Genomic DNA, 27,913 nt, shown 5'->3' with positions numbered 1-27,913 from the left:
TATGTCCACATAGTTTTATTAGTCAAGGAGGACAAAAAAAAGTTTCTTAAGAGTTCATTATAATAGTTCACTCAATTATTGTAGGCTACCTCTAGTATATTTTTTACTTTGGAGCATACCTTGTTTGTATATCTGTAACCCATATAATTACATAAAGTAACAAGATGTGTAGATGTGCATATGAACATCATTACATTTTTCAATAAAGAGGGCACAATTAGAAAGTTAGCATTTTTTCTTTTGAAAAAAGTTTTTTTAAAATTTCTTTTAGTTTGACAGTTCTGAGATTCTAAACTGTTCAGTTTTTTGTATCTGAAATTGAGACTGTTACCTGTGTGTATATTTCTGATATATGCAGATTATATGTGTGTAATTTATTTTCTTGCAATGTTAATGTTTTTTTTTTTATTTGTGTTTCTCTGAGGTACTGTAAAATAATTTTTCACACAATAGATGGTGAGTTCAACATGTGGGGAGACATTGGAAGTAAATGGAAGAAAATGGTGTTTAAGGATTATAGTTTAAACTCATGGTTCATTTCAGGAGTGGGGAAATGTGAACCTTTTCAGGAGGAAAAAGTAATCATTCCTCTGATTCTGAATCTGTGATATCAAGCTCAAGTTATTCTACTTTTTGGAGTATATCTTCAAACTCTACTTCTGGAAAGCAAAACTTTCTTAATTGCAATGCTCATCTTGGACTGAAACCTTTTACTAAGGCTGTTTTGCCAGCCAGTCATACTTCCAGCTCTTCCACGATGGCCGATGCAGGCATCTTTGGTAATGGCAACAGTAGTCAGAATGCACAGTTTGTCAAAGACAATGAAAGAGAACATAATGATACATCTCTAGTAGTTGGTGCAGCTAAAGATGATAGCATTGGACCTCATGAAAAGAATCCTAACCCCACAAGAGCCATATCCTCAGAGACTTTATCAAATTATTATACAGTAAGTTATCCTTGCCAATTAAAGAAAGAAACAACACAAAATAATATGCAACTAAGTCACAGAAAAGACAACACAGATGTTTCTTATCGCTCATTAAATTTTACCAAAAGTTTTCAGTCATCCAAACTTAGCTTAGATCTTCTGAGGAATCTTAGTCATTCTGCTGTTACAGCAGATGGTTCTGAAAAGATAGAACTAAATCAACTCAAATCCACTGATGGTGTTGCTGACAATATTGTTTCAACATCTAACCATTCTATAGAAACTTCAAGTTTTGCTGTGTGTCAGCAGGATGAGAAGAGTGTTTCTTGTTCAAGTAACAAATGGCACATTCCAGGTAATGCCAATAAAAAAAACTTAAATGACCCAACAACTTGGAGCAGTCATTTGCAAATGAATTATAGAAGAAAAGACAGCTTTTATGATTTTAAAAAGGTAAAGAAATCTTGCTCTTACCAGTTGAAAAATGACAATGAATTGTGTGACAAAAGTTTTGAAGTTCTTGTTGGTGCAGTTGGAGGATCTGACTTACTAGCAAATGAAACAACACCTGAGGGAAAAAGGTCTAAATGTGAATGTCTTCCTCCAAGACTTGGTTTGTTAGGTGGAGGAGAAAGCTCTTTGAACAATGGTACTTCAGCATGGGGAGCTCCACCTCCTTCTGGACCAGGCACATCTAGTTGGAGTAGCAATGGCAGTGGAAGTAATAGTGGGCAATGGACTTCTGGAACTAGGCAAAATGATGGGACAGGTCAAAGTAAGTGCAAAGAACTATTAGAATATTTGAGACTAGCAACAGGTTTGTAATGTTTTCAGTCTTATGTTTAACTATCTTCATGGGCTCAGTCAGTTCCAATGACCATGTGACCACTTTGTACTCAGTTTTGGGACTACTAGCTATTAATATAATTTGTGTAACTTTACAAAGTTTGGCAGACTTTCAGTAAATATTACAAGTTTCATACATAAAAAAACCTTTTTAGTGAAGTATTTTATAACAAAGATTTGTTCATGTGTGTAATATATGTGAATGTAGTTTGTTTTACTAGTCAAATACAAGGTTTTTTACATTTAAAGATTAAAACTACTTTTATCTCAAAAATCTCAAATTTCATTTCAATAATCTCTAAAACCTGATAAGTATGTTTCAAATGTTTTTTCAGTAAAACTGTATTATATTAATTTTCTCGTATCTAACTTTATACAAAGTTATTCAGTTTGAATGACATTATAACCACCTAAAAAAATCAAAACAAATTACCCTATTTTTACATACTGTAGCATCAGACTACATTTGTTTTCATAAGTAATATAAATGTAACAATATGCATCTATTTGTGCTTAAATTTCATTATCTTATTGTCTACTGTTTGCACCATTATAAGATGTGTAGGTCGTGTGGAAAGCATGCAGCTAGGGTTATACTATGGAATTACATTACCAACAAACTAGTCTGACCTACTAGTGTTCTTGCCTCATAAAAAAACGTTTTTATTATTATTTATTTCACTAGTATATTAATTAATAAAGAATACACATGAAAAACAAAATACCTGGGCCTTCTTTATGGGTGGTAGTTATGTATTAAATGTTTAAAATTAAGTCATGCACCAAAGAACATAGAGTAATAACATGCAAAAAGCAGAAAGTGTTCCATAATTATCACAACTTGTTTGGCTTTCTATATAACAAAAACTTAAATTAATCCAAGCTAGTTATTCTTTTCCATTGAAACAAAGCTTCTATTAACTGAGAAATTGACAGTTCTCTATTCAGAAAACAGTGTAATATATGTCATTTGATAGATAAAAACCTTGACTTTCTACTGGTTATAAGTAATGTATTAAATATAAGAGGACTACCAACAAATTGTGAAGGAAAGAATGTTATAGGTGGGTGTGGCAAGAGGGATCTGACTTTTTATCTATTTGATGGGTCTATAGCCCAACAAGATTGAAGACTATGAAAATTTTCCTTTGAGTGATGATGATATTGTAGTGAGTAATTTCCATTATGTTTCCTACTTTTTAGAGTGAAGGTGAATAAATTAGAGAAGAGGGGATGCCTAGAGAAACTCACATTTGTTACACTAGAGGAATTCAAAATGTTTTAAATATTGCCTTATAAAATGTAAAACTTAACTCTCATGAGATGTTCTTGATTCTCTATTTGAGTAGTTTTTCTTTCCTATTCCATCTGCTCTTCCCTTCTGATGGATTTTATGTTGTTGATCTTTGCATTTTGGCTTTTACCTTAATCTTTCCAATTTTTATTTACTTGGCTCTCTGACAAGGGTTTATCTGTTTCTAACATTACTCAGTATAGGGTGACATTATCCAATACTTTTCATTTTCCTCATTTCTACTATGTTTTCCACTCCCATTATTTCTCTTCTGTTTTATTATTTTTGCATGTCTTGTCCTCTTTAACTTGTTGCCCTATTAGATTTTGAACCTCATTTTTATCCTTCGTGCCTTTACCCTTTCTCTTTTTATGCTTTTTTGCTCTTTGTACCCTTTCTCTTAAAACTTATATTTTACTTCTCTTTGCTTGTGTACATTGTAGGTCAGATGTCTTTGCTGTTGATGTTTTCTGCATTCTTTATCATTGTATGAGTGAAACATTACAGAGAGCATTCAGTGATGCATGAAGGGGACTGTACATTTACACATTTACTTCCCTGCTACTTCTCATATGCATTCATGTTCTGATTCTGATTATTGTATTTGTTCTCTATGGGCTTTTTCTTGTGTTGCCTACATGGCTTCTTGTGGCTTCTATTCTTTTTATCATATGAGACTCCTCTACTGTATCTGTATTGTAATCCTTACTGGATGGCTTCATTAACTTATTCCTTATGTATTATTGCCAGAAAATTTTCATTGCATCTTTTAAATGTTTTCTCGTTGGATCCATCATCTCATTTTTTCCTTGGCTTTTTACTTACATTGTCCATTAAAGGAGATGGTGCAGGCTGTCATGTGGACTACACGTCACAATTTTGTGGTGCAATACTTGCATCATTTGGCCATCTTTTCCTTATGTGACTATCATGTGCCCCCTGTTGTCATTCGTCTTACCCCACGTTCTAATAGGATAAATTCTCACTTTTTTTTATCTCTTATCTCTACAGTGGCCCCTTTTCTATATCCCTGGATCTTGGTCTGTAACAAGTGGTGTCTGTCTAGGCATACTTTACATTAAATCTGAACCACATGGCTACACAAGCCTGTAATGCTCAGTGAAGAGGTGACTGCTCACCCATTGCACTGCTTTATGATACTCTCCACTCTTCCCTCCTGCTTCCAGTGGAGTAGGAAGTCTTTTTCACTCAGCAGTTTCTAGCTACTACGGTGATGAATTGTGGAGGCTTCATGCTGAATGTGAATAATTCAACTGAATTTGAGAGTAGAGAGCAGTAGTGGTGTTCTGTTGGTGATGATGAGTATTATTCTCCTGTCACAGACTGGAAGACAAACTCCTGATGCTGCCTGGTTTTGGACTGGAGCTAACCAATTATAATCTGTGATGACTAGAAAACCCACTTGTAGAGAAAAATATATATGCAAAAAATGGCTGGTATGGGTTGAGAAAATGTTTTATGTAGAGGAGCGAACAATGTTTCAACCTTCTTCGGTCATCATCAGGTTCATGAAAAAAGACAGATGGGGAGTTCTGAGATGGCTTTTACAAATGAGCTAGGAACATCTGGCAAGAATTTAGACTTGTTTCTTCTGGTTCCTTTTACTAAATCAACCTTAACAGAAGATCATTTTGATCATACACCTACAGTCTCTTTTCTTCAGTTGGTGGGAACTTTGGTTTGTGAGGTTTTGGGGGTCTCTCCTATTGCATATGACTATTTGTTCCTTGTTAGCGAAAAGGATTGCAAGTGGCTACTTGTTTTTTCCTCTTGCTATTGCTGCTCAGTTACACAACAGGATATCTATACTTTATTCCCCCCACTTATCAGATCAGCATACTTTGCCTTATCACTATCAGGAAGAGGCCTATTTAGATTCTCAACAAATGGACACCTTTTTGGACCAATTGGGGTCTAGACTGAAACCTGTGATCGCTTTAGATAGATCATGGTTTTCTCAGATTTGTCTTGCTCTCATTACTTTCCTGAGATATTTATCTTCAACACAACTTTTATTTGAAGCCTATGAACATTTCCCTCAATGGATTTTGCTGACATCTACCTTAGTCAGATTGTCTTCTTTGGTTTCCTCACTGGTTTGTTGTTAGGATTTGTTGGATAAAAACACTTTGTTAGAAGTTTTTGCCATCTCCTGTGCTTGGGGATTTACGAGAAGAGCTTTTTTCCTATCCCATATTATATGCTGGAGTTCTAAGGTCATTAGAATCCCAAATTGTTGTAGTTGCTTTACATTCTTCTTTATCATCACTGGCTTCTGGCCTTTCTGGTGCTAATTTTAAATTATCATCAGACTATAGTGTTACCTCCATCCACTTCTTTGATTCCCGGGTCTATTGGTTCCAATAATAGGGGTCCATCTGTATTTTCACAGATCTTTGGCTTGTTTGGACTGATAATAATAGTGACAGTGACTATCCCAGGGGTGATGGATCAGTAGAAGCACTTCCTGGACATTTGGAGTTCTTTTACCAGGGATCTATGGATACGTCATGTTCTGGCTTCAGGTTTGTCATTCAGTTTAAATCACCTCCTCCATTGTCTGCTAACCTGTCACCTTTTCACCTTCAACAGATCTAGGACAAGTGGAGTTTTTTCTAAAACCATAAGAGTCAAAAGAGCAGTAGAGAGAGTTTCCATTCCTCCTCGATTTTATTTCAGTTTATCTGTTGCACCCAAAAAGACAGGAGATTGGCATCTAATCATCAATTTTTCTTGATTCAACTAATTTTTATATCCTCCTTGCTTTACAATGGAATCTTTTCTTTACCTACGATAACACTTGGCACCAAGACTTTGGTGATGAAGTTTGATATTATTGATGATTATCTCCATATTCCAATAGCAGAATATTCCTGGAAAATTCTCCAGTTTATGCACAAGAGTCAAGTGCTGCAGTTAGTTCCAGGCTCTACCTTTTGGTTTTGTATCAGCATCTTGTGTCTTCTGCAGAGTTGTTTTGAGTTTTTACTTGTCACCTTCATTCCTTGGGCCTGTGCACGTATCATAACATGGGAAATTTGCTTCATCCTGTTAATTAGCAGAACAGTTCTCTCAGATTCTCCATTCAAAAGCCAGAAAAGTGGGCTTCCTTATCAGACTGGTGAAATATATTTTGTCACTGAAGCAATATCTCATCCATCTAGGTATGATTTTAATGTTAGGATTCAAGTCATGGAAGGAGCTATCAGGTTTCTACTTGTCTCCTTCTGCTGCAAAGATGGTTCTTTCTCTTTGGAATGCAGGCATCCCTTGAGCTTCTAATTCTTTTGAAGTAAGCACATATGAAGTCCCTGCACGACTAATGGATTATGCATTCCGATCCTTTGAATCGCCAGGAGCAACACTGTCGATTGGGAATGGTGGTGTATTGGAAGAACACAACTTTTGGGGTGCCCATTTTGCCAACTTGTCCTGAAATTCATCTGTTCACAGATACATCTCTTTAGAAATGGGGAGCTTATCTTCAAGGTCAGAAGTTCCAGGGTGTCTGAACAGAAGATAAATTGACCTCTCTGTATCAGTTTTTCCAAACTCCTTGCGGTACATTGGGCTATGGTTCATGGACTGTCTTTCTTCAAGAGAGTATTGGTGTGATACTTTCCAACAATTCCATGATGGCTTCTCAGATTTCTTGTCAAGGAAGCACACATTCTCAAGACTTTTGTTTTAATACCTCGAATCTTCTCTATTGGGCTCATTATCATTGGATTAGTCTATTAGCATGCCATGTTCCAAGAGTGATAATTTAATTGCATATCATTTGTCTTGACCCATCTGGATTTTTCTGATGGAATGGCCCCTTGGTGTGGATTCCTGTACGTGGTGAGGGGACCTCCTAGGGAAGGTTCTGTTCTGTCTGGTTACCTTCTCTGGGATATAAACATCCACCCATGTGTTTGCCGTACATGACGACCGTACATGAAGAGAAGGAGAGGATCCACCATGGCTTATTACAGCCCCCAAATGTGACCTTTCTTTCAGTCATCTGAAAAAGGCAGATACTCCAGATTGGAAGTACCGTCATTTATTTAATGAACATCTTTCAAACAATCATTCCGTTCCCATTTATTACAGGTAGTTCCAAATCAGGTAATTCAGTGGGCTCTGCTATAGTTTGCTGCGGTTCGGTGGTTGCACACAGAATCCCCTCTACAGCTTCTGTGTTCACTGCTGAACTGTATGCCATATCTCTTGCCCTGGATCATATTGAAGCTGAGCAGTACTCCAACTGCACTATTTATACTGACTTGCTTAGTTCTATACTGGCCCTGGAATCACTACACGTTGGCTCACACCCTGTTCTTGCTGATATTCAAAACCGACTGGCCCATTTCTCATTATCTGCTACTTCTATCCAGTTTTCCTGGATACCAGGCCCTGTTGGTATTCGCGGGAACGAGCTTGCAGACACGGCAGCTAAATCTATCTTCTCCGGCACTATCACCACTGTGCCTATTCCTTACATGGACTATGGTCTTATATTCAAGGCTCGGCTCCGTGCCAGCTGGCAGTCCACTTGGAGTGAGCAACGCGACAACAAGCTTTTTCAAATAAAACCCTATATTGGGCTTTGGCCATCTAGCTTCTGTAAGGTTCGGAAGGAGGAAGTTGTTCTAACTAGACTATGCATTGGTCACAGTTTTTAACTCATCATTTTCTCTTATCTGGAACTGATGCACGAGTGTGTAGTTTGTGTAACACTCAAATCACTATCAGCCACATTTTACTTTCTTGCCATCGTTACAATTCTCAATGACGGCACTATTTTAAACATGTTTTTTCCCAGAGTTTATCTGTAACATTGGACAGTGTTATTGGTGATGGTGACACTGTCCACCTTGATAAAGTTTTTAGTTTTTTAATGGCAATTAATCTTTTTAATCTCATTCAAGTGTTGGATATTTATTCATTACACCTTTTTAATTGTGGTTCCCTTTTCACAATTTCATTCTCTCTAGTTCAATTTGACATTGAAAAATGGCCAGAACATTAAATAACTCGACACCAGGACTGGAAAGGCCAACTTCAGGTGACTACCGCTGCTGTTTGAACTATCCGTTTGAACTACCTGTTAGTCATCCTGGCGAGTTGTTATTCCAGTTTTGCTGTGCGTCTTTTAAACTTTTATTACTTTACCCTTTGGTACTGGCCATAATGACACAACCTGGAACCAGGACTGGAAAGACCAACTTCAGGTAACTGGTGGTTCTGGTACTTGCCTGGTAGTCTTCCTGGCAGGTTATGATTATTACCATTCTGCTACAGAAGCTCTTTACAACTTTATAGATTGGATGTCAACATTGGTTTTATGCAATTTTCTGTTTTTAATTGCTGTTTTGTTTTAACCCCCATTTACTTTTACAAATTTTACTACATTTACTTTACTTTTACCTTTTTACTAGACATTTGGCTACTCATTATTACAATTTTGCTATATGTCTTTTAAAACTTCTATATTTTACATTTTGATAATGGCTGGAACCAGGACTGGAAAGGCCAACTTCAGGTGACTGACGGTGGTTCTTGAACTTATCTGTTAGTCTTCCTGGTGGGTTATGATCATTACCATTTTGCTAGAGTAAGTACTTTACAACTTCTTTTACTCTGCTTTCTCTCTTACCATTGTAAACTAGGTGTCAACAATGGTTTTATGCTTTTGGTTTTTCAGTGATGTTTTGTTTTACCTTCATTTCCGTTTCTGTATTTTACTACATTTAATTTATTTTTACCTTTTAACCGGACGTTTAGTGCAGATAGCCTAGCTGCTTTGTGCCATAAAACACTAAATCAGTCAGTCAATCAACTGATGGAATGGATGTTACATCATGAGATTTTTCACTGGATTTGCTCTCATTTTGGGTCTCTAGTGATTGATTCTTTTGCAACTCTTTAGAATTCTGAACTGCAGTTCTTTTGGTCTCTGATACCTCATCTTCAAGTGTTGGCAGTAGATGCATTCAGTCAGGTTTGAAAAGGTTTACAAATGTGTGCCTTTCCTTTGATTCATCTATTACCCTGGGCTCTAACTATGGTTTATTCTGCTCCCTGTCGTTCTCATGGTTGCACCATATTGGCCAGCTCTTGCATGGTTTCTTCTTAGTGTCTGCAGGAACGTCCATTTCTATCTTCTCAGTCAAAACAAAATATTCAGAAGTTGTCAGGAACTCAATCTTCATGCTTGGAAGTTATGTGGTCCTTTGCCTGACATAAGGGTATAGCTTCTAAGGTTTCTATGTATTTAAGTAAATATCTCCATAGGCCAAGTACAGTTGTTTATCAGTAGAAATGAAATATTTATTGTCAGTGATGTATTAAAATGAATGTAAATAAATCCCCTTCATCCAAACATTTCTACCTTATGCTGTTTTCTGACCTGGGTATTTGAGAATGGGCTTTCTTCCTCTGTGGTGACTTTATATAAGGTATCCTTATCTACTGTGTTTAGATATTCTAGATGTTGGAAGTTATTTGAATCCACAATTTTATCAGATCTACTAAAATCATTTCATATTATTCAGCCCAAATGACCTTTTCCAATAATGAAGTGGGATTTTACAGTTGTTTTATGTGCTTTGTCTCATTTTTCTTTTTGAGCCCTTAGCTTCATGTTCTTTGTTTCACCTTTCACCCTTTTCTTAAATTGTATTTTTGTTGTTGGCTTGTGGATGTCATCTGTTGCAGCTGTTTGCAATCCATATGCATAGGACTCTATCATTACACATTTTACTTTGTCCAAGTTGCCCCCAAAGAAAGGGAAAGATCTTTTTCACCAATTAATTTGCCAGCCATTCGTCCTGTCAAAGGCTCTTGTCATTATATGGCTCATACTACCTCATTTTGAGGTACAAGGAACCAATTGTTCATTTATTGGGATTCTTTTATTTCCTGCGACCTAGCTCCTATTACACTTACATGGTGGCTTCACTGATTGATTCAGATAGGAGAGGAATCTTGCATGTCATGTCTCACCAGTTTCCTCATATATATTTGTCATTAGTTTCCTGGTTGAATTGCCCTGTGGAAGACATTGTGTTAGCTTGTATGCTGACTACTCCTAGTACTTTCCTATCTTATTACTTACATAATCTGTCAGTTTCCTCTTCTAAGATTTTCAGCTACCCCTATATAACTGTTTTTATCACATTTGTTATATTCCCTTAATCATGTACTCTCATTTCCATGGTCTCTTTATTTTTCGCTTGATTTCCCCTCTGTGGTGAATGTTGCCAGGCAGTTATGCTTCCTCTTCTCAATTACACACTAGCAACCACTTTAACTTTAATTACTACAGGTTGCAGTAGGCTCTTTCAAAATGGGTTATTCAAGAAGAACATTGAGGTGCCTACCAGATGGTACTACTGTATTGTAAACCCTCACTCACAGTTTTCATTGTGTTCAATTAGATATGTGAAATAGACAACCAGACTTTTCTTGTCACAATTGCCTTTTGCATTTTTTTTTCAGAAATTGACAATAATTCTGTGTCTTTTCTATTGGTTATAAATAATACAGCAATAAAAGCTGAGGTTTTCGTGTACCAAATGTATTACATTACATTGTTTTATGAACAGAGAACTGTCAAATTGTTAGTTAGTATAAGTTTTGTTCCAGCAGGAAAGATAATGACTAGCTTGGATGAATTTGTAACAGTTCATCACATAGAAAGCCAGGAAAATTGTTATAACTATGGAACAGACTGCTTCTCATATGTTATTCCTCAATGTTCATTGGTGCAATATTTAATTGAATAAAAATTTAGAGCACTACTAGCATTATAAGTTATGAGTATGGCTAAATATCATTGTCAGCAAAAGAAAACCCAGTTAGGTACTTTGTTTTTCATGTGTTTTCTTTATTATAAATGTAACTAAAATGTAAAAATAGGAAATATTTTGTTAGTTAAGGTCAGATTTGATGGAATAAATAATAAGTGTTTCATAAGGTATGCTTATCTTAGTTGCTAGTTTCTCATCTTTTACTTCTTTTTCTACATGAGTCAGACTTGTTAAGTTTGTTGGTGATATCTGTCTTGTTGGGTGTCATGCTTTGACTTCCTATGGTTATGCTTTTCCATCCACACAAGTTATTCTACTTTTTATCCACAGACTTTCCATTTCTCACCTTTGAGCCTTCATTGTTTTTCTCTCTTCCTTCTGTTCTCTTCTATGTCCAGTGTTTTTTGGAAGCTGTTTGTTTTCACTTCTAACAGTTCTTTACTCCCTACTCAGTATCTTATTCACTAGAAGAAGGGATGTTTTTTAATGCATTCTTAATTGGAATCTGCTTGCAACCTATGGAACTTGTAGTTACTAAGTTTCACACCTATTTTACTCAATATTTGTGAGGTTTAATGTTTGATATGCATGGCTTCATAGGGTCTGTTTATTTATTCCTTTGGGTCACACACATGCATCTATTCAGTTGGTGCTTGTGTGACTGTAGGAAAGCCTTACATGATTTTTTGACCTCACTGATTCCTCCTGTACGTTTCTCTATTCTACTATTTGTATTGGTTGAATAGCAGAAACAATACAATATCACCATATGTGTTCCGTAATATCCACCTAAACTTTCCTACATCTATGCTATGTCTTCTTTATGGGAATTATCTAGAATATGTGCTCAGAATGAGTTTTCTCTCCATATCCACCTGCTCAAAATTCTGTTAGATTGTAGGGCATGATACCATCATCACCATTCCTAGCAAGTCATTTTATGTTCCATTCTGACAACTCTTTGGATTTTCATAAATTAACTATCTTGTAGGAATTTGATCCAAAACCCCTTGATTTCAAACCCTGAACCTTCCTTATTGGGCCATTTCTCCATGGGTTGGTTTCCTCACCTGCTGTATACTGGATACTAGGAACTAGTTTGCAGACTGTCTCTCTTGGCTGAACCATGTTGTGCCTGCAGATGGTGATTTTCTCCCCTAATATTTCATTGTGAGTGCTCTCTTGGAGACTTCATTCATTACTATATAGCCAATTCTCTCAGTTTACTGCATCCTTCTCTTATCTGTTTTCTATCATTTGGTTCTGGTTGTTGTTACCTGCCACCAGGTTTTGTCTTGTACTTTCACAATGCTCACCCACCTTCCCAGAATCTGGAGGAAAGCAATGTTAAGCTAGCCAGACAACACAACCCCCATTATCCCTGCCAGTTATGTATTAATACTTCAACATTTTAAGTTTGTTGCCCATTGAACCAGATTTTCCCATCCTTTCTCTTTTTGGGCATCATTCTACCTGGTCCATCTACCCATGTAGTGGGAGTAGTTTTTGATGTTGGTGAATTCATCACGACCTTACTCCTGATTGTCGTACCACTGAACTCCTTCCTTTTACCTGGTGGGTTGACTGGGTTCAGCATGCTTCTCTGATTTACACTTGTTAACCTTTCAAAATAAGTTTATACTGCAACCTGCTACAGTTTTTCTCCAGTGAAAGACCCTTTCTGGTTTGAAACAGGACCAATAATGGATCTGGGTATTTTCTTCATATCTCTACAATATGAATTCCTCTCCCTTTTTCTGAATGTGAAACATGGAGGACCCTCACTAATAGGAATCTAACCAGTGGAGCTACAACAAGTAGTACCACTCAGTGGCATTGGGATGATAATGACACTGTAAGAGTAGTACAGGTCACCCTTCAAATAATTATACCAACAACATTCCATAAATACAGTACTTTGCTCTTTTCCAGCAGTCTGTATCTGTTTAAAAGAGTTGGTGAACATATTGCAAGGCTATGCTGTCCTCCTGTAGCTTGTAGCTGTTCAGTAAAGTTGAGGTGAGCACATGTAAGATGTGCCATTCTCCTGTAGGCTGTTACTGTCTAGTAGTGTCAAGGGGTTAGCATGCACTACTATCCCATGTGGCCAGGTCTGTTCAGTAAAGTTGATGCGAGCACTTACTAACAAATTGTGCCTTCCTCCTGCAATAGATAGCTGTCTAATTACATTTATGTATGTACTTTCAATATTTTTTACATTGTCATGACTTTCGTGTTCTTCTCGTACAGCCGGTGTTAGTCCAAGAGTCGCATACTGTTGCCTGAGGTTTGTGGATTGCTATCACCTCTGACTTTTGTATTCATGCATTCTCACCTCTCAAAAATGTGCACTTTGCTTACCATTTCTATAGTATGGCTTGTTGTAGGTCTTCATTTCTTGATAGGTTAAAAGTCCCAAGTTAATCCAACCCCTTTTTATACCAGTGATTACAAGTGATACTCTCATCTTGAAAAACCTAAATCCATGATCTGAAGATGTCTTTTTGCAAAGGTTTTGCAGTAGAGATGGCTGTTATCTACCTTTCCAAAAAGTGATAAATTTAACATACTCAACCTCTGTTTAAGAGATATATGTTCAGAAAGTAAGACAACTAGGGTATAAAGTCTTGAGAGACTGTTTAAATTGTATTTATATATGGACGAGCTAGCTAAGATAGCATATCACCAGTAAAATGTTATTGTTAAAAGTAACTTGCAGGCAGTAATCCTTGAGGTAACATGCCTTAGAGAAGAAGCTACTTGAAATAACATACTACCAAACTGTTGACAAGTAAGGTTCCACCTACACTATGTTGAATAACAAGAACTTGTTTTGATTTTCTTTAGTTTGCACAAGTGCATGTTCACAACAATTAATGTAATTCCAGAAAGATTGAGTAGTTTTTTTATGTGATCTCATGTTTTGGGCTCTACTGGTTTGAGAGGTATTAAGTTACAATTCAGTAATTATAAGGTTAGAAAGAAATCTAATCAAGTTGTTAATGAGTTAAAAGATTTACAATAACAAAATGTTATATAACTTAGTTTTTAAAAATGTTTTTCAATTTCAATTCTAGTGTCCAATTTTTAAGTACTGTTTCATGTGGTAGGTATGTCTCCTCCAAAAGCACACAGCACTTGGGCTCAAGCTGCTGGCAAAGGTCTCAGCACCACTGGATCTACCTCGGCTCCTAGTAATACAATAATTGGAAACAATGATAAAGGATTACACAATGAAAATGGTGCTACAAAAATCAGAATAGAAGAACAGATGTCTGAACTTCGAATAGCTGCTGCTTACAGTGAAGGCTGGGGACAAACTGTAAGTTGTGCAGTTTGTTTGTTAGTTTTGAAAATACTGGTGGATTAAATACTTCTGTATTTAAATATTCAGCTAGTTATTCAAAATTAGTTTGGTAATTTTATATCATAATTATCAGTATACCTGTTATTTCTAGATATTACGGTAATTGGGTTGTATTGTTTCTAGCATTATTAGATACAAAGTTAAACCTGGAATTATTATTATTGAAAATTAAACTGATTATAGTTAACCAGAAACATAATACAGTTCCATTATTATAAAGAAGGACAAGTACGAGGAGAGCAACTCGTGTGAAATATTTATTTGTGGATTTTTTTAACTTTTATGTTAAAAGTCAATGCTTACATAACATTTATAGTTGATATATTTAGTTGATATCAGTTAATTCTCATACCATAATGGTAAATCATGTTTGAAAGTAAAGTTGAAGAAAATTATTTTTTTCATATAGTGGCTCTTTTGGTTTAGATTTTTCAGAAAAAATCTTGTGCTTTGTCTTGAGAAATGAAAGATCTAAAGTATTTAGTTATGATTTAATAGTTGATGCAACTTAAGGTCAGCTAACAAAGTTTTTTTTTTAATCGTTAGTACCATGTACTATCACTGAAGCCTAATTACTCACATTTTTTGTAACTATATGAGAATTGTTGATTAGTTTATAGCTACATTTCATCTGCTAATTTTCTACGAACTTTTAAGGAAGTACTGAAGAGGGTTTTTTGTAGTGATAGGGAGCTAGAATTCAATCCTAAGTCATTTTGTGAAAAAGATTGGTATAAAACGAAATAATTGTTTGTTTTTTATTATTTGGGCTGCAATTGCGTGTGTTATTGACTTGTGTAAAAGATGGTGATTTCAGTGTTGTTTTTTCTTGATTTACTACATAAACATAGTGGGAATTAGGAAGATAAATGCCTGTTGTAGAATTAACTGTCTGAAAATTGCCCTAAAAATTTTCTGATGTCAACTCACATTACTATTAACATACTAAGCAGAATCTTTCTTTTCTCTCTCTTTATTTCTTTGAGATTCATTTAGAAGACATTTAAGATTTTCTCTCACTCTCTTTAGAGAATAAATCAAGCATCAATTATTTCATTCATTATGTTTAGATGTAGAGTCCATATATCTTACTTTTATTTAAGACAGTTTATGCATAGGTTCAAGGGGTCCCTTATTTATACACGTGCCTGTGTATAATGCTGATTAGTTTTTCAGGTAGATTTATTCTTTTGTGTTGGGTGACACTGATGGCTGTCACACTATAATCTATTATCACATGATTATATTTGGTTCCAAGATAAAATACTTTTAATCAGTTTTATTATTTTGTTCATGGGATAAAGTGAAAGCACTTTCGTTGTTGTCATTGTTTTTATAATTTAAAAACAGAAAATTTGGTGGTATTCAGTGTGGCAGAGCTCAAATAAGAGTATTCTAGCCATAATTTATTATGCAGTATTTTTAAACACTATTGCATTTCTACTTGTATTATGTAGGGTAAGGTTATTAAGAGCAGTCGTAAGTAAATCTATAAATTTTTTAATGACAGAGATAGCAGATTAATAACAAATTGTATTTAGTATGCTGATAAGTAACTACATTTCTGTGGATATAAATTGTTTTGATTATCAAAAACCATTCAGTGTAGATGGGTTTATGTGCCATAAAGGGCTATGAGATGAGTTTGAGGCTGTTTCTGTGCAAATCAGCAGCTGATAAATTGAACCAATTATACATGAAAAATGAAATTCTGAATGTTTTTTAAAACTTGTAAACACTGTAGCTTGGTAGAGTACTGACTGCTTATGTTTGAAGTCCAAATCAGTTTAGATTTAACAAAAATAAATATCCTTTTATTTCAAAGTATTGTAAAGGAGGAAATGTGTTTGATGCACACACAAATATTTTGTGCTCTGTAGAGTTTTTATTATCACAGATGCAAACTTAAGTGTGAAATGTTTATATTTGTAAATGCGTCAGTTCTGTTTGTTTTATGTATTATGAATGTTATGATATTGTTTTGGTTATTGGTATGAACACAAAATGAGTATTTTTTTATTTTTTATAACAAAAGAAAATTAAGTAATATTTTCAAATAATGATTACCTTTTAGAGTTTGTGTAAAATGTGACGAGCATGACACATGCAGTAGATACGTATACCATTTTTAGTGTTTAAGTACTATGTAGAAGAGGTGGGTCTTTAATTCGTATCTGGTATTGCAGAGGTAAAATTGATTGTGCATCACCTGTTTTGTAATTTCTTAGTGGCATATTTTGGCACATTCTATCAAAAACATTTTTTCCATTTCCTCTGCAAGTTGTTAATTATTAATACTCTATTATAGTTATAGTTGCTGTTAGTCATAAATCACATGACATTTTCATGATTACCATTTTATTTGAGTGTAACTCAATTATAACCTTTTTTTTTTTTTTTTGCTACCTATTATGTAATATTTTTAAGGTGCACTTTGTATTTTAATAGTTAAGAGTGCAAAACCAAATGTTAGCATATTCCTGTAGGTTTTTTCTTAAACCTTGCATTATAATTTTTTAAGGTATAAATTGAGTAACAAATTTTGTTTGTTAAAAATGTTCACAAGTCAAAAGTTTTATTTTGCAGAGATCGTCTCCTCTGCATGCAGACAGATAGAGAGCAAGTTTTGATTTTTTTTTCCAGTAAAATCTTAAGTATTTTAATATATATCTTCATTTAAAGATCTATGCTGTAACCATTCATTCTCCCCCAACTTTCTAGTGTATCTCTATATTGATGTTTTTTTCTGTCTTATGAGGGAAAAATTTGCATGGCAGTTAATGCTTAATAAATATCATATTACTCTGAAAATAATAAAATTTGAATATAACTACTCTCATAAATTTTCTAGCATATGCAATTTTACAAAGTAGGTTTATTTATTGTAAACAGGCTGTGAATCAAGACAGTAATTGGGATTTTCCACTTTCTCCCCAACCAAGTCCTAAAGAAGGAAATAATTCTGTTTGGAGAGCCCCTGTTAACAATGGAACAGAAATCTGGGAAACCAACATTCGTAATCGTAACAAAGGAGCAGGAGTACAAAATGCCAACAGTGGTCCATCAGAACCATGGGGCCACACTCCATCAACACATATAGGTGGAACTTGGGGTGAGGAAGAAGATACAACTCATACGTGGACTAGTCCAAGTCCAACTAGAATTATGCATGCTAATTCTCCTGATAATAAACATTGGGGAGGAAGTGTTGGGAAGTCTTCTAGTTCCTGGGGTGAGTACAGAAGAGAAATAGAACTGAACAGTTTTAGTAAAAAGAAATATTAAACATTCATTATATGATAAATATTTATTTTTACTTTTGTAAAATTTTCTTCCCCCTTGTTTACTTTTGCATGGAAGTATACACATCTCAAATTTAAGATGCTCAACTTGAGCTGGTTTCTCAATTTTATACTGACAACAACATGCATGCAAAAAAATAAAAAATAGAGGTATGATTCTGCAAGGACTAATTAAAAGTATTACTTTACTCTGTTATGATTTGATTCATAAGCCCAATCTCTAATTCATAAGTCATCAGTGTACAAACATTTTGATGTTTAGCATTTAAATTAAGGAACTATGTGAGGAATTTTCTTAACTTTATTTGAAACAAAATTACAAGTATACCTTGTGTAGAAATGTAGGCCAATAATAACTAAGCATATGTAAAGTCAAAAATCTCATTACAAATTAACATTAATTTTTGATATTACTTCACTGAATTTTAGTTACTTCAAATATTCATTATAGAACATAGAATAATAACGTGTAAAGATAATAATCTCTTGTATCTTATGATTTAACCAGCTTTATATTTAAGTTGGTTTAAAAACTTGTTTAGACTACAGTAACAAAGGCTGAATTTGTTGGCTCAATAATTCAAAATCTGTTAGAATGAGCTAGTCATACAAGGTATAAGGTATACAAGCTTGACTTCTTTGTTTCTACCTTAGTAAACCAAAAGAGATTGGAAGCTGTAAATTTAGATTATCTAGACCAGTGGTTTTCACACATTTCATACTTGTGTGCTACTTTGTTTTAATTTTTTGAAATTACAAACCCAGATCTAATTTTTAAAAAAACAACAAAAGTAATGAACCTAGTAGCAAAAACTTGTATTTTTACCATTTACCCATTAATTGTTCTTTTTTCTGATAGCACTGATAGAATGTGGTACAATTTTTGTCACTTTTAAGAGTAGAAAATAGTGGATTATATGCAAGTAGAAGATGAGTCTAAGTAAGGAAAGTAGTATGTGTACATACACAGAAAACTCAGATTGGGCTTATTACAGATTTAATGATTTCTTTATGTTAATTGTGTTGTGTATCATCAACTTCAGCTTCTTGTATCACAAATAGTATGTGTGCCAGTTTGAGAATCACTGGTCCATAGAATATCTATACTGTAAGTTTGCATTAAAATTCAGTAGCTCAAACTGGGATGGAAAGAAATTGAATGAACAATTCAAGATGAAATGCTGTAATATTTTGCTTTGAAATTAAGAAGTTAAAACCTACAGAACACAATTTGAATTATAAACTACATTTTGGTGCCAAGCTTATTAGTATGCATTGATTATAAAGCTGTTTATAAAGAGTTTAAATGCAAGTCAGTGAAATGTTATGCCATGTACACTTTGACCCCATTCTATGCACAAGAGGTTGTCATGCCCTTTCTTAGAAAATTAGGATTGATAGATGTCTAATTTTGCAACACAGGATTGATCTATAACATACAAAGTAAATATTTTTGATAAAATATTGAGTATTTGCTTTGAAATATTAAAATTAAAAATACTTTTCCCTATCTGAAATTTCACTTCCTTTTTGTAATCCCTAATATCTAAATACATAGAAAGGTTGAAATGTTTTCTCCTTATCAATGAAAAATGTTAATATTCATACCAGCTGTTCTGAGATACAAATGTAAATTTCCATTTTTTTCTTTCTATAAAGACTTCATATTGTAATATGAAGCTATATTCATTTATCTTAATTAGCTCTAAGCTGGTGACAGTAAACATATTTATAATTAAATTTTATTGCCCTTTAAACTGTGATGAACTACTGTCTTCATGCTTAAGTTGTAAATCATTTGGAGAATGTGCAATTTGCATTAAGCTATTGAATTACATTACTTGTGAAATACTATTAACTAATGCAAACAGTTTGTGTGCCTCATAAAACATTTTATTATTATTTATTCTACTTAATCTAATCTTAACTAACCTAAAAATATCCTTATTTTTGTATTTTAGTTGCTTTTATAATTATACTTAAAGAATAAATATGAACAAAAATAAAATACTTTTTCTTGCTCATGATTGTTGAAGAGAGTTAACCCTATTGTTTTTAATCTAGTTATACTATTTAGATTATATTTTTTTAAAATTAAATAATGATGTAAACAATAGACTAATAACATGCAAAAAGTAGATAAATTCCCTCACCTCTCAAATTTTCTGGCTTTCTAACTTTTCGATAAGAGTAGTTATAAATTCGTCCAAGTTAGTGATTAACTTTCTCACAGAAACACTGTTCGTACTCTGAGTGAAACTGACATGTAAACATTCAGAGCATAACATTGTACAGCACATCATTTGATAGATGAAAACTGATTTTTTGTTGGCTATAGGTGATGTACAATTAAACACTGCTAATGAATTATGAAAGAGGATGTGGCAGGAGGGGTCAGATTTTATATTCAATAACTCTGTAACAAAACAGAGTTAAAGACTATAATAAATGTGATTTACTGACAATTTTTTACAGAGTAATTTACATTTAATTTTGTACTTTTTTGAAGGACTGTGGATAAAATAGGGATGATTATGTGCACATGTAAGCTGCTTGTACCAGTTGTAATAGCTTGACTAATGTTATTTGATAGTGTAATTTAAGCTGCACATTCCCCGATTGATTTACAACTTTATAAGAATGCAGACAGTAGTTACTCATGGTTCAAAGGGCAATAAAACAAAATTTAATTATAAATAAATGTATACTATTAGGGACTTAAGAGCTAATTAGGATAAATAAATGTGGTTTTATATTACAATATGAAATAATTAAAACAAGAAAAAGAATGGGTCGTGTTTTTGGGGTTTTTTTTTGTGGTTACAAGGTCGGTCAGATTTGGTGATCTTATTTTGAGTTAGGTTAGAGAAAATAATATAAATTATGAAGGCTTACTAAAAAACAAACATTTGAAGTGTATTTAGGTCTGACATTACACAAAGGAAGTTTTAGATTTTTCAGAAAAGAAAGTATTTTTAATTTTAACATAAATTATTTTTGCATACAGACTATTCAAAACTGGTACTGTGACAGTTATTTAGTCCCTAAATTTGATCAGTATGTTAATGCAAACAGAACTCTTACAGCACAACCTTAGTACAAACATATGGTGTGATGTGATAGAAATGTATTGATTGTATATTACAGTTTAGGGCAGTTAAAAAGATGAAATCAAAATTGTCTGGGTCTGGTGTTAAACAAAACCTTAAAAAAAAGAGGAAATTTTCATCTCAATTTTATTTTACTGATTAATGTTAATCTGAACTGTATAACTGTGATTAAAGGAACTGTTAACACAATAAGAACAGTTGCACATTAATGTTTAGAAATATGCTGAAATAATGTCTATCCTAAACATAAGGCTTGCACATTATGACTAGTAATGCTTTATTGTATAATTGTTTGAGGAACTTAATTTTTTGGCTATTATACTTTTTAACAATAGTAAAGTTTTTGACCCTGTATTTTTATTGTTAAAAATATTTTTAGTTTTTAAAATAAGTTTGCTATGTGATATCATCAGTTACTGTTCAGTGATAAAACCTACAAGAATCAGAAATGTCAAGTTTTAATTATCAAGCCTATGTATATGTAAATATCAGTTTAAACACTTAAAATTTGGTTTGTAGATAGTGAAGTTATCAGGAGTTTCAAAGAAATGTATTAAAAACCAAACTCTTTCAAAATATTTCTTAAAACATAATAAGCATGCAAATGTCTTTTGATATTTAAGACCTCTTGCAGCTCAAAGAAAGCAGAACTATTTCATTTAACATGGAAATGGATAAAGATAAGAAATTGAACTTTTTAAAAATATTTTTATTGGCAAAACATTACTCAGTATTTAGGAAAGTGTAATATAAACAACAATTTGTTTATGCTACAACAGTATGCATGATGTAAATAAGGGTGTTTTTCTTTTAAAATATTCTTTTACTGAAGGCAGTACAATAACTTTTTGGAGAATTTCATTTTCATAGTAGCTAAAAGTATCACAGATGAAATAGAGGAGAATAAAAGTTTTCTTCATTTGCAGTTATTTTTTAAGTGTTTAATCCTTGTGATACTTAAGTAATAAAAGTGAATCGTAAAGGCATAAAAATTGCACAATCTTCAATTCTTTCCCCAAGTGACATGCCAGGTAAAATTAATGTATAACAGTGTCTAAATGTAAACAGCTTATGTAAAATTCATATACATTTATCAGATATTTTTTACAAAGATGGAAACATGAATATTCTAATCAATAAGAGCATCAGGTTAGTTGCTTAAAGTTTACACTTTTAAATGAATTGATTATTAGCCACGTTGCTTAAAAGTAGAAAACTCAAGATTTGGTATTATAGTTTAATACCCTTCTTGCATTAAACTAAATTTTTTTACCCTGTTTTTATTTTTTTTTTAAAGGTCTGTATGTCTTCCTCAAGTATTTGCATCTTGTTTAAACACATTCTCTGCTGTGTGACCTGGATTAAAACCAGAATTCTCTTCTTGCATGAGAGTTTTTGGTACACAGACTGCTACTTGGCATCTATTTATTAATTAGTTTATACTTAATTTATTATATGGCAGTGAACATATTAATGATTAGAAATTGATTTTGAGTTTCCAACTCCAATTCTTGTAGATTTTGAAGAGTGACCAGTGAAACTAAGAAACCTGTTTTATTGCTCTGACATACAATAAATTTTATTTGGAAAAGAAACTTCTAGGAATTAAAGTTTTTACTGTATTATTTGAAGAGAAGTTTTAAACATGTATATGTGTATTATCTTGTAGGTCAGTATGAAGCAATGTGTATATGTAACTGATAACATTTTGATACACTGTACATTGTAAAAATTAAGCCTTTACTTTTGAGGCTTTATTAACACTCCTTTACTTGTATTTGTAGATGAAGGAAGTAGTAATACACCAGAAAATACAAATACTGCATGGGGACCATCAGCAAATAAGTCATCAGGACCCAGTATTAGTAACTGGACATCAAGTAATGCACCAAAGAAAGACATCCTTTCATCTGGATGGCAAGAACCATCCCCACCAACAAATCGTCGTCAAACAGGAATGACAAATTATGATGATGGTACCTCAGTGTGGGGAAAACCTCACAGACAAGGAAAAGTTTGCCACTGGAAAGACATGCCAAACATGAAAACGATGAATGGTGGAGGAGGTTCTGCAAATAATCTACCTTCCAACTGTAGTACCAGTTTAATTCCTCCAGGTCCTGGGATGATTCGTCTACCTTCACCAATTATTGGTGTAAATAAGCCGGATTTAAGTAATCCCATTTGGGGGAAACCACCACCACTTAGTCGTGGCACTAGTTGGACAGAAATTCCCCAGCATGAATCTTCAGGGCCATCTTTATGGGCGGATTCCAATACACCTTCTCAAGTGAAGAGTATGCCAACTACACCAGGCACACCTATTGGTGGAATGGGTAATGCTTGGGACCCAGGTAGCTATTGGGGTGCTAAACCCAAGGGTGCTTCTACATCCAGTTGGGCTGAAGGACAAATAGATACTAGTTCTTGGGGTGGCTCATCTAGACCAGTAAGTTTAGTTTCATATATTATGCCAAATTAAAATCGGGTAAAACATCCCAGTAAATGTTTCTTTGTTTTGTGTGAGTGTGCACCATATAACACTGTGTAATTGAAAAATGTTTTGGAGGTCAATACAGGAAATAAGTATTTAGAAAATATTTCTCACTGCCCTTCATAAATGTTTCAGTGTTCCAGAATGGAAAGTGATACCATACCATAATATTTGCAATTAATTTAGTTGGTTTATAATATTTTCATAAAACTGAATACTATCCAAATCTACATTGCCAACAAAGAAAAAAAAAATGAAAATGAGTTGAAAAAAAAGGTTTTGTGATCTTGCTTTATAAGTGATTACATTGATTAACAACTTTGTGGTGCATATATTATTTATTCATGATGCTCAAATCTTAACATGGTATTCTAATGTTTACAAGATTTCTACAAATTATCTCATTTCAGTATGAAGTTCTGATAGTTAATCCAGTTTGAGTTAGGTATAGTCATTGTTCTAAAATGCTTCAACTTTTATTAATGTTTTACATTACATGGTGTTTGGTTTCCATGAATAGTTTCATAGACTGAAAAATATTATCAATGTAGTGTGCATGTTCATGGAATTATCTATAACCCCCTGGATTTGTATGAATTTGGATACTACAGAAATGAAAAAAAATTAGTACAGTGTGTATCTCCTTGATATGTAATGAACCCTATTACCTGGTGTGGGAAACCCATGTGTTGTACTGCTTTAATCTTACCAAAAGGAAAGAAAAATGGAAGATAGGCAGTCATCACTGGAGGATTCAGGGGTGTACTCATATTTAATGCAGGAAATGAACAGTTGGTGGGATGCTGATACTATGGAAAACCATATTTATGCACCAGGAAGGTTTCTTATTGGGTCCAATAGAAGGTTAAAGGTATAGTAATGTATTCACCTCAAGAAAGGTTTTTTGTTAAGGGCTTCATTTGTCATATTATACTGTGACTAAAAATTATAGTATATATTACTTTTTGAAGCATATTGTTTGAGTACCCATTAAGATGGACTTTTATTCTATTTTCCTAAATTTGAAATGCAAGGTGATGTTCATGTGAAGGATAAAAAGTACTTTGGTCCATTGTGTATAGCTTATATATTGCATTTGCATAATCTTAGGAATGTCTAAAATGCATATCTACCAATTTATTCAATATCTCTGAAGAATGTATCCAATATTTACTCTCTTCTATCATACTCATTCACTAAATTTCTGATATAAAGTAAAATGAGTAGTTTATTGCTCTGGTATCATATGCATATGTTGAATGACATGTAAAAGGTTGTGACATGTGTACTTATTTTCACCTGTGCATATAAGGTTAATTAAATCTTTCACTGTATTTTAGCACTTTGAGAAAAAAAATTTTTTCTTTATGAGACAAAAAATGCTAAGATAAACAAGAGAATAATGTGCATGTTTGATCAATTTTTAAAAATGTTAAATTTTTCATTACATTTACTTATGGTAATTTTCTGGAAAAGATACACATCCCTCAGGAGCCGAGGGATGTCTTTACATTAGAAGTTTGTGAATATTAAATGTAAATTCAATCAGGAAACTCCCATAGAGGGTGGTTTTGGGCATATCTTTGATGTAGTTTCTTGTGTTGATTGATAAATATTTAAGTGAAATACAGCATCCTCAAGTCACCATACCAGCTAGTAATAAGGTCTTCTCACTGGCAGTAAATTCAATATATATCAATAAAACCTCATTGTTAACATCATTAATTAAGCAGTTGCCAACCTTTTATGCTTTTGCTATCACCTTTTTATATTTAGCTTTCAGTGAGATGTGAATGATTTCACTTGCAATTCAACAGAGAAAGTTTGGAGTATCATGATAGTTGGCAGTAGGATCAGCAAACGAAACACTTTGAAAGCAGCTATAGGCATAATACTGTATTCAGTATCTACTAAAGTAGTTCTAAATGGTTCCTGAATATCCCTGTGTGTAATTTGGAGACTTCTACACTTCTTGTGCTTGGCTATTAATCACTTTTGCAGGAAATTCCTTCTTTTTAGTTATTAAAAATATCTGAATAATTTCAGTTCATATTAAGGAAAACCAGATAGGGTAGGGATTTTGTTTTTATTATTATCATTATTATTATTATACCAATAATGTCCTCCACTGTCTTGTGAGGAGGCCTGTTAATATTATGAAAATACTTTTTGTGGTTATTTCCAAAAAGTACAGTAAGAGGTAATTAAACTTCCCCTTATGTAAATGGTGACTCTATTTCAAGATCCTTGTGTATGAAACAATCTTATCAAAACAACTGGCTTATTAAAACCCTATAGCAGCAGTTTCACTTTATTTTTTATTGGGTGTTTGAACATTTTGTAGATCATATTGATGGATGTAACATCTGATTATATTAGTATCCTTTGCAATATTTGTATGTTTTGAATCATAAAATGAAAAAAATTCAGATTAATTTTATTTTTTATTGTATACAAGGAAAAAATTTATCATAGCCATTAAGGAATTAATCCTTATTTTTAAACCATTCAACAAAGGCAGATGTTGTATCTTGACTCTGAAGTAGTGGTTAGTATATATTCTAAACAATCTTTACTTGTTGAAGGAGAAAAAATGAACATTCCATGGACTTGCAATAAAACCACTTGTGTGTTAGATACCAGATAAAATAGCCTGTTTGCAATCCTTATTTTCTTGCCAGCCTGCAACAAAAAGACTATTGCAACCAAACCTTTTGTAGAATATTAAATAAGGAAATGAGAAAGTCATAGGGATATTAAAAAGCAGTTTGTTTATTTTTACATTTTACGAGTTAAAATATATTTCTAGCATAAATGTCATCAATACCCCTTAAGGTTGGCACTTTTATGAATTTCTGGTGTTCTTTTTAAAAAGTTAGAGGGTGAAACAGGAATTACCAGCTAGTAACAGATGAATATTAGATGAGATGAGTGTAACACGTAGATACTAATTGCTTTGTACACTATATGACTGGTGTTTTTTGGGAGCCAACCCTCATTGTGTGACATGAAGACTTTTAAAAAAAAATTTGCATTGTATTAAATTTTATTACATTCACAGAGATGGCTGCTTTTTTGCTGGTAAATTTTTCACACTTAGTGGGAGTTGTTTTAATCTAGACGTATTTGTCTGTTACTGTGCATTATATATAGAATTTAGTTACACAGAAACTATAAATGCTCACTATATTCTCAAACAAAACTCCATGATAGTCTCCAGCTGTAGCTTAACATTTTACATCTGAAACTAATGTACTTAAATAATTGGTTGGTGCCATATCTAATCATGAATTGTATCAGTTAGCTACTAGCTGCATTTATTACAATGTGTAAAGCTGTCTACCGTATCAAGTAATCTTTTGTTCATATTTGAGCATAAAAAGTTGGGAAAACAAAATAAGTAAATCTAATTTTATCATAAATTAATTAACCTTTTGTGTTATTAAGTGATAAAAATATTTGAAATAATCTTATATTACTTGAGGTTGTCTAAATATTTGAAGAAATATCTTGAACAGTAATTTTATATTACAGAATGTAATATTATTAAGAAATGTATTTGTATTTACATATATAAATATTAGAGCATAAAGCATGCAGTAAAAACAAAATTCTATTATAAGTGTAATTAATTAGGAGAACAGTGTGGTATTTGTTTTGTTGTGAAGATCCTTGTCCACATAAAAACACTTAATACATGATGCAAGCTAAAAGGAAAGTGCTCTTTACCAAAGAAAAATAATAAAACAAAAAACTAGCATTAGGATTTTGTACTGATTTAACTATTTTTTGGGAAATCTTAAAATTATAAACAGCTTCATAACTTAAATCTCGAATGTTAGCTTTATCACATTATACCCATACTATACTCAGTTTCCCTGAAAAGTTTAAAACAAAGTTTGTTTGATATTAGCAAAATACAGTGAAATAGTCCTAAGTTTTGTTTTAAAAAAATTGTTATTCCTTGGGCTTCAAATGACATAACACTGAACATTTCTGTATGCACTCTATGTAGGTAGCACTAGAAATATATCAAACTATTGTAAATTTCAAGTAATAAACATTTATATTCCTTAAAATAATCATGTTCACACTGACTTGGTATGACAGCATGTATTCTGGTTTTAAATTGTATTTTGATTAAAGCATGATTAATAGAAGTAAAAATAGTGAAAGTAAAGAAAAACGTTATGGTTAAGGTCAATATTTGAACTGAAAGTTCTGTTTGTAACAACAGAAATAGATAAGAATAATTTGTTTTACCAGTTGGATTTTAAAGTAATTGAACCAGACTGTGTGGAATTTTGATGTGACTGTGGTAACCCACATAAGTGAATTTATCACCTATTCTTTTGTGATAAAAGCCTAGAGAAATAATTTGTCTTGTCACTTGGTTTCTCAAATAACTGAACCAGAATGTAGGGACTTTTGACGAAGAGAATTATTTAAAGCTCTTGATTCGACTGTGATAACTTGTAGTGTAATACGTTTTTTTAAAAATATATGTTTAACTTCTTTGGAATATATTATTTTAAAACAAGTGAATTGAATGCTGTCTATCTATTGTTGAAATTTATTGCCAAAAAGTCAGACCCTGTAAAAAACTGTGGCCTTTTATATATATATATATAACCAAAACCTTATATTTGAGTTGGCCAGTTTTATAGAGTTCTAAATAGCAGTGAAAGAAGTCATGAATGACAGAATAAGTACACAACAACTATAGTGGTGATGCAAATAATGTAAGGATAA

The 27,913-nt window shown here is 33.1% G+C and overlaps 1 protein-coding gene across 11 annotated transcripts in view; it reads left to right on the top strand.

Annotated features, from left to right (window-relative positions):
• The window catches only part of LOC143239697 (protein Gawky-like), an 82,848-nt gene that overhangs the window by 16,899 nt on the left and 38,036 nt on the right, over positions 1-27,913 (top strand). For 10 of the 11 annotated variants that reach the window (XR_013021317.1, XR_013021318.1, XM_076481072.1 and 7 more), the window contains 5 exons: positions 454-1,706; positions 13,999-14,210; positions 17,148-17,487; positions 22,452-23,116; positions 23,877-24,032. Coding sequence is in view for 9 of the 11 variants with exons in the window: in XM_076481072.1 (XP_076337187.1) it covers positions 758-1,706; positions 13,999-14,210; positions 17,148-17,487; positions 22,452-23,116; positions 23,877-24,032 (2,322 nt within the window). In the remaining 2 variants the exon portion in view is untranslated. The remainder of the gene's footprint in view (positions 1-453; positions 1,707-13,998; positions 14,211-17,147; positions 17,488-22,451; positions 23,117-23,876; positions 24,033-27,913) is intronic. The other variant, XM_076481079.1, reaches the window with a different exon arrangement.

The sequence above is a fragment of the Tachypleus tridentatus genome, chromosome 13 (assembly GCF_004210375.1).
Source record: "Tachypleus tridentatus isolate NWPU-2018 chromosome 13, ASM421037v1, whole genome shotgun sequence".
NCBI lineage: Eukaryota > Metazoa > Arthropoda > Merostomata > Xiphosura > Limulidae > Tachypleus > Tachypleus tridentatus.
This window is presented reverse-complemented; position numbering and strand designations above follow the sequence as displayed.